This window comes from Polypterus senegalus, chromosome 16 (assembly GCF_016835505.1).
Source record: "Polypterus senegalus isolate Bchr_013 chromosome 16, ASM1683550v1, whole genome shotgun sequence".
NCBI classification, from domain to species: domain Eukaryota; kingdom Metazoa; phylum Chordata; class Cladistia; order Polypteriformes; family Polypteridae; genus Polypterus; species Polypterus senegalus.
This window is the reverse complement of record NC_053169.1, coordinates 30,283,787-30,292,228: the sequence shown is the minus strand read 5'-3', so window position 1 is coordinate 30,292,228 and position 8,442 is coordinate 30,283,787. Positions and strand designations below refer to the sequence as shown.

Sequence of the window (8,442 nt, the reverse complement as noted above, 5' to 3'; positions counted from 1 at the left end):
AAAGCAAATTAGAAAAGTTGTTTTTTTTTTTTTTAATTTTCCACAGTGTTAGTCTGGTGTAACACTATGTCACATACATGCTCATAGGGACCTCTACTGTGAAGGGCTCTACTGACTGCAGTTCTACTGCCACTCTAGGGATTGGCACGGTGTCCTAAATCTTTTCTCTCTTCCTCCCTCTGCAGACTGGTTGGTTGATGGCTAGAATACCTCTGATGTCACCTCTGGTCTCCGTCCACCTGGAGCCAGCTCTTCCTGTCAGAAGGACCCAAAACTGGAAGCTTCACCATCTCGGAACACTTCTGTTTTGAACTCACATCTGCAGAGAAAACTCTGCAGTAATTGTGTATTTTTTGCTCATTTTGGGAAAATCAATTATGTGGGATGACCAAGCTGGTACCCCAACTCTTCATTGTTGTCCCCTCTTTCAATTAAAATGTCATATTTTTGGTATACTACAACAATACTGACTCACCACTTCTTTTATATTTACCTCTTGAAATAACAAAGAAACCAGCGCTCAAGGATCTAAGATTACGTCTGGTGGTGTAAAGGGACAGGCCCTCCAAAATATGAGAAGAAGCAAAATTATTCTGAGCTTTACATACGATGAATAGCATTTTAAAATCGATTCTAGGACACAGGTAATGTAATGAAGCCAAGACCAGTGAGATGTGCATAGAGTTTCTTTCCATCTTGATCTTTTTGACTCTGTGACACACTGATTACAATCTCCTTACCTTAATATATTTCTGTCTGATTCTATTACCCTTTAATTTTACAGAATAATGACAATCCTACAAATTGTAAATCTTAATAAATGAGTCTGTTTAATTGCTAACGTCCTCTCCTATGTTGAATCTTCACACTGAAAAAGTTGCCAGGTAAACATGCTAAGCACCGTATGCCTGTTGGAGATGCAGGCCAGAACTTCATTTTAATTTTAGTGTTTTTCATGGTCAAAGATAGAATTAAATCTGCAATTAGCAGACCTTCATTTATTTTACTTAACAATGAAATACAAATAACATGTTTATTTGACCTTATTTCTTCCCAAGTTTTTCTAATACTAATAGATTTTGATTTTCACTTATTTGACAATGAGCGGTTGTTCTACCAGGCAGTCACTCCAGCTGTTAGGTACAGTATGTACACTGCATTGGAAGCGACATATTTGTCTGAATAATAGGATTATTTTATGCAAATGTATTTATTTATTTTTGACCTCTTCTTGTAAAATGAGGGTGTATCTATTTATACTTTATGGAAGATGACAGTACATGAGAATGGATTTTATTCTTGAGTGGCTTTTGATGACTTTCTTTAAGCTGTAGCATGAGATTTCTTCCATTTGATGTCCCTTCAGTCACAATTGGGCCTCACACAGGTTAAGTGACTTGCTCACTGTCATATACTGAATCAGAGACCAGGATTTCACTGCAGTCTTCAATGACTGCCTGACTCAGCCTGTGGTCCCCACATATTTTAAGAAATCTATCATTGTTCCAATACCAAGGAATAATAAGCCCTCCTGCCTGAATGACTATCGGCCTGTTGCATCAACATTGTCAGTCATGAAGGGGTTTGAAAGGGTCATTAAAGTCTCCATTTTCTTCTCCATCTCCATGAACTAGAACAGAGCTGCCAAGGAAGACCTCCTCTGTCGAAATGCTACCTTCAGAAGAAAAGACTCAAAGACTGCTTTTTGTTTCTATTTAATTTCCATTAGGGCCATGGAGCGTTCTCTTTGTTTAATGTTACTTGTGTTAGAATTCAAAAGGGGTTGACCCTGCCGTCATCCCAACACTTCCTTAACGTCCACGAATGTCCTTCCACCCGTCCACACTGTGTATTAGACAAATAAAAAGATCTTGGATCCTGAATCTTGGAATGAACCAACAACTTCGTGGTTTAAAGTTCAATGCCCTGGCCACCACAGCACCATGCTCCCAAAGTTAATAACCGTGATGAACTTTCCATAAGTAATACAGACAGGAAGTGATAAGGACTAAACTGACTTAACCTTAAGTGGACCACACTTCTTGCAAACTACGGAAACGACTGTAAAGAACATTTTCCATCACTGCGAGTTGTAAATGTCGTGGTGTTTGGTTCTAATGACATGTTGCAAATAAATCTCACGACTGAATGGTACTGAATGTCTGCGCTAAGCATCGGCATCCCTTCCCGTTGATATGATGTGCAGGTAATTACACTTACCGCGTACTTTTTTTCTGTTCCAAAATTTGACGAAGCAGGTCAAATTAGCATTGATATAAGACCTCGCTGAACGCCGATATAATGTGGGGGTTGAGTAATTCACCCATTGTTTTCCATTGCTTTGCAGCAACTTGGAGAAAACGCCAGGTGACGGCACTAAACGTGGAGAAACAGCGCTCAGCATGCCTTCAATTAGAAAACCTGTGCTGGAGAACTAAAAAGGGCTGAAGGATGCGCCGGCTGTTGCCTAGGCGCTGGGACGTTTGACGTTTGATTCCCAGCACGTGATTGGTCATAGGTCGAAGCGCGTGCACGCGCTGGAGCTGCGGGTTCCGCGCACTACCTCTCCTCAGCATCGTTGAGAGAGATAAGAGAGGAGGAAAAAAGAGCGAGAGCGTTTGTGCATCTGCTGCAAAATCCTCGTCGTTTCCAATGAATTATTTTCACATTCCGGCGTCCGCTAGCTGACAAACTGCACAGCCTATTTGTTGGGAGGAAAAAAATCAGAATAGCGTTACCAGCTGCGCGTGTATCTAAGGTAAATCACGCGCATTATGTGCTATTTACAACGGGTGGGGGAGACGGGGACTTTTTCCCAGCTTTCTCTTTAGAATGTAATGGATTGATAGGGCGAGCTGCAGTGGTCTCGGTAGCTGTCTGTGGTGCTGAAATTGGAAATGGCTCTCGCTTTTACTTCAGGGAGATTTGTCACCAGCTCGTTACAAATAATATTCCACGTTTAAAACGTTGAGGTTTGTTAATTGAAGGAATGGGCGTTTCGGCGCCGATCATATATTCCCAGGTTTAAAAAAGGAGTCGATGGTAACATATGTGCTAGTAGTACACATGCAGGCGGACGGACTAACTGACAGACAGGCACACGCGTGAATTTGCAGTCATTTCCTGCGATGTATCTGTACGTAGTGCTTTTGACGTGTGAATTAAGATAAGAAGTGTAAAGAACAAAGAATTTCTGCAGTGTTAGTTACCGGGAAAATGCAGAGACAGCATTTTAAGGTAAGGAGAAATAAAATTGGCAGTAATTGTAAAAACGTTACACTGACGCTTTGCAAGTTAGTGGAATTCATGGCTCGTTTTTAAAGACATTCCAGACCGCACTGTCTTTCCGCTGTTTCGCTCTGTTACGTGTTCAGTGCAGCGGAAGAATAAAGGTAATATTTTGCAAAAGGTTTTTTGAACAACTGCAGATATTAAAAGTAACGGCTTATAATAACTGCCACGCATAGTAATGTCACTAGTTTGTCCGTGTAGCGCGATCACACCGCGCACTGCACACGCACACATGCTTAATGCCTCTTGCATTTAATGAAGCCTCGTCATCTGTTTCTTCACTACAATTGTACTGCTTTTGTAAACTGAAGAGCATTTATTGTGTCTTCATAGCATATTCTTCTTCTTTCAGCAGCAATTGTGAAGATCAACCGCGGTTCAACGTGGGCCATGGCGCAGGGAAATAATTACGGGCAAAGCAGCAACGGAGTAGCGGATGAATCTCCGAACATGCTCGTCTACAGAAAGGTAAGGAAAAGATTTTCCTATTCGCTTGTTGTTTGCTTTTGTTTTGGAAGCAGTGCGTGAAGGCGGCAGCGCAGCGGGCATTGGACTTAAAGGGTGTTCTTCAGGGTGTATGGAAACTATCTTGTGGGTAGCTGACATCTATCTATCTATCTATCTATCTATCTATCTATCTATCTATCTATCTATCTATCTATCTATCTATCTATCATCTTTTGTAGCAAAGTCGCTAGTAGATGTAAGTTCCAGGCGCCCTTCATTGACCATGCCACCTATCCTCCTAAGTTGTTCTGATGCGCATAAAATTCATAGTCACTTTGTACATTTCCAGACAAGAACTATACCTGAGAATTCCCCAGTTTGTCCACGTATTAGAGAAAGTTCGCTCGAAACTGTCGCAATATATGGAATGACCTCCCGCTGCTTCAGTGCAAGTTATTGGCTCTTTCAATCCGAGCAAAGATAATTTGACTCTAGGTGACTACAGACAACTGCTGGTTCTTTTTAAATAATTTTGTTTTAGGTTGTAAAAAATGGAAAGCGATGAATAAAACATTCTTTGAAGGTCGCGTCTTAGTAACTTAAGTTACAACCTTTGAGAAGTACAGTTTTCAAAAACTGAAGAAGAGTTGTGCACTCTCTTACGTTCGATTACGAAAGAGAAAATAAAGTATAATTCGATGCCTTTACGTTATTGGAAAAAATATATACGAGATAGGAAAGTAAGAATCTATCTATCTATCTATCTATCTATCTATCTATCTATCTATCTATCTATCTATCTTAATTCTGACAAAGTTAATTGGAGGCATCCGTTTTTTAAAGTCTGCTGCTCACGGCTGCATTATTGTTCATTTCGTTTTTAGTCACTATATTAAATTGCAGCAGTTTAAATGAATGGGTGACTTGACGCGGGTATTTACGGCAAAAACAGTTAAATGAAGCCATTCATCTGTTAATTTTAAATGCTATTTCTGCTCCCTATTCGCTAAACTTTGGGGCTAATGCTATATATATTAAAAAGTGATGTCTGTTTCATAGGTTAAGCTGATTGCGGTTTAATTGCCTAATTAAATGAAGGTAAAATATTAAGAAGTGGTTTGTAAATATCAAAAATATCAACACATGCAAATATCCCTCCATCCATGCAATATTTTTCCAAACCACCTCATCCAGGGTCGTGGTGAATGGAGCTTAACCCACCCAGCAAGCACAGGGCGTAAGGATAGGAACAATCCCTGGACAGGGCTCCAGTCCGTCGCTGGTAGTTATGAAAAGCAAAATTCTTTAATTTCACGCGGGACAGAATAGCTATTAACTAAACAAACAAGCCTGAGGGACTGAATGGTCCCCTCTGATTTATCAGATTTCTTTTGCTCTTGTGTTCAAACTTTTTGTATTACGTACGCTTGTCTTGTTTCTCCGAGTTTCCTCTCGCATCTCTGAAGCGTTCAGGTTACTTTAATCAGCAAGTCCATCGTGGCTCCGTGTGCGTGTGTGTGTAAATGTCAGAGGACTCTGCCGTTCACTGGTGCCATTTCTTGGGCCTTTCCCTGCCTTGAGCTCAGTGCTGCTCTGATAGGCTTTGGTCTTTCCTGACCCTGAACTTGATCAGGTCTAATATCTGAATAGTAATATGCAAGTCCTGAGCCTTTTTCAAGTGATTCTATTAAACAGACTTTGAAGAAGTTACTTTATTTATTTATTTTTTTTGCATTTTATTGATTTTATTAAAATCGAATAATATTCCATACAAGCAAGTTAAGTTTAACAAATCCAAGTTCGAAAGAAATCAACCCCCACGCAAAGAAGTTACTTTGATCTGCAGATTGGAGTACTACTGGCATCTCAGCAGGGTGGCGCAGTCTTTGTGCTGCCGCCTTGCAGTATGGATGCCAGGGGTCGTTTCTGTGTGGGGTCTGCATGCTCGTCTTGTGTCTGTGTGGGTTTCCTCCGGGTGCTGCGGTTTCCTCCAACAGTCCAAAGACACGCAGGTTAAGTGAACTGGCGATACTAAATTGACCATAGTGTGTGTTTGCCCTGTGATGGACTGGCGTCCTGTCCAGGTTTTGTTCCTGCCTTGTGCCCCATGCTCGCTGGGATAGGCGACCCTGTTCAGGACAAAGCGGGTTAGAAACAAAAATATCTTCTATTTCAACAATTTATTGGATAGAATAGATTCCCCTACTCTCAGTCCTGAAAGGCTTAGCCATATACATAATTTATTTGCATTAAAACAGGAATTAGTATTTTTAAAGTTTGTATTTAGTATTTCAGCTATTTTTAGGCTAACATTTAAACCGCCATATGTTATGATTGCAATGAGTGTGCTGAAATTACATTTATTATTTAAATGTATTGCCATTGAATACAATAAAATGAACATGATGAGTCTAGAGGCAAAATATAATCTTCGGAAATCTAGTAAAATCACCTCTTATGGCTCTGGAGACCTTCTTAATTATTAATAGTTGATAATGAAGATCCCTGCAATGCTAACACCTAATGTCCTAGTTCATTTAATCACAGTGTGTGAAACGTATTAATACATGCAGTGAAGTAAGGTTAGCTTTTTGAATATGTGGAAAATAATGAAACAGATCAGACATTCAAAAACACAAAAAAGACCATAAAACAGAAGTACGGTGCTGTTCAATATCTAAAAACAAGAAGGCATAGGGGCTGCTCTCTGTATACACCAGTCAAAATGTTAATGCATTACACGTGTAGGTTTCAAACAAGGTGCACCTAAACCTGCTTGATCCTGCTTAGGGTAACAGGGCGGCTAGAGCCCATCCAGGCAGCCATAGGGTGCAAGGCAGGAATAATCCTTGGACAGGATAGCAGTCCGTCTCAGGGTAAACACACACACACGTGGGCCAATTCAGCGATGCCAGTCCACCTAACCTGCATGTCCTTGAGCTGTGGAAACAGAGAGAGCATGCAAACTCCGTGCAGGGAGGACCCATGATGAACATTTTTTTTTATAAATCAAATAACTTCAAAAAAATGGATTTCACAATCAGAATTGGTATATTAGTATATATCTTTCACATGTTTCAACCACAACTTGCTAAAGTTAAAAAAAAAATAAATCAAAATAAATGAAAAGGTGTCAGGGAATATTTACCTGGGTGTCAACATTGCTGTTGATTTTAACTGTCACATGCCCTTAAATTACTGTCTTGTGCAAAGCTGCCTTGTTTTGTAGTCTAATATGTGCCCAAATATGAACAATACTGTCAGCAATTAAACGTGGTTTATCTTAGCTGAGGGGTTATATTTTGGAAAAGTAAAACCTTGACAAAAATGACCAAAATGAGTTGTTTATTCTGTTATATGTTAGGCCTTTGTAAGTGAAGTAAAGCTGTATAAGTGTGCCCGTGTGTATTTATGTGAATCATCTTCCATGTTTGTGCATAAGCTCTTCAGGGAAGATGGTGTGTGCATGAATGTACAAATCTGTGGAACGTACCGCTCAGCGTGATCTAAAGAATTAATGATGTGACCAATTCATTAAAAGGACTTTTTTTTTTTATGCATTTAAGCAAATCACTGCTCAGGGCTGATTTCTGTGTTGCTCTCCGTGCTGCCAGGACAGGCTGCAGGCTCCCTGGATAAGGCCTTTGTTCTGTTGTGTGTTTTATGTTAGGTTGTGTGGTTTGCTACTTGCACTTGTAAGGCACGCTCCATAATCAGCAGCAGTGGACTGATACTTCCTACCAGCAGCTTATATTAGAGAGAAGAGGCTATCTGCTGATTCTTATTATTAGAGGAGGTGGCATTTAGTCAGCTTTTACATAAACCCACCTGGAAGGTGCCAATCAGCTTTTTTCTCTTTATTTTATTATTGCGATGCAGAAAATCACCATCTGAAAGAAAATATTTGGGAGGAAATAATGGCCTCTCTGGGGTCTTTTGCGTGCAAAGCTCCTTGGGTCTTAACATTCCAGTCTAACCTGAAGATCAGCCGTCTTCAGTGCATTTTGGAAAATGTCATTGTGGAAGTGAATGTGTGACATTTAATGTTCACTTCTACTTTGCTCTCGCACCTGACGGCTTAACTGTACTGTCTGTGTTGACTCCTGTGTGTATTCGGCTCACAGCCTGAGTCACCTTGTGATCCGGTTGTGTTGTGTGAGGCTTTGTGACAGTCGCCACAATGGAGGCAGCTGTGTAGAGTAAACAACGGAGGAGAGAGACGGGAGCCAACTTTCAGTTTTATTCTGCGACTCAGCATCATTAAGTATATATTGCTATTTTGTGTCAAAGCATGCAAAAAGCAAAGCACAAATAAAGTTTGTAATTTAAAAATGTTAGCATTTAATAAAGTGTAAGTGTTAAGTACAAAAAGAGGGTACACAAGTGTCTCGTAATAAAGTGGCAGACACTGTGTCACACTGAAGTCTGATTTTTGCTTGGTTTGGTTCTGAATCATCGCACGACCCTGACCTTTAACTAATGGGTTTGACCGTGGACAGATGAATAATTCATAATGCATTTATATAGCTGATACTTCATCCAAAGTGACTTACAGGTCACCAAAGCATTTGTACAATCATTTGTAATTTTTTTTTAAAAGAGGATTAGCTGATAAGTGAGTCAGTAAGGACGACAATGGTGGAGATGGGTCCAGCGCTTTAAGGTCCATTCTGCACACCAATAGGCTCCATGGTCTGAGACAGG

The 8,442-nt window shown here is 40.3% G+C and overlaps 1 protein-coding gene across 7 annotated transcripts in view; it reads left to right on the top strand.

The window, feature by feature from the left end:
- Positions 1–2,524: 2,524 nt before the first annotated feature.
- LOC120516628 (regulator of G-protein signaling 7) overlaps positions 2,525–8,442 on the top strand; it is a 536,263-nt gene continuing 530,345 nt past the window's right edge. For 4 of the 7 annotated variants that reach the window (XM_039738439.1, XM_039738434.1, XM_039738440.1 and 1 more), the window contains exons 1-2: positions 2,525–2,758; positions 3,644–3,759. In XM_039738439.1, the coding sequence (XP_039594373.1) occupies positions 3,682–3,759 (78 nt within the window). In that variant the 5' untranslated portion in view covers positions 2,525–2,758; positions 3,644–3,681. Of the gene's footprint in view, positions 2,759–2,853; positions 3,238–3,643; positions 3,760–8,442 lie in introns of those variants that run through there. The other 3 variants (XM_039738437.1, XM_039738438.1, XM_039738435.1) reach the window with 3 other exon arrangements.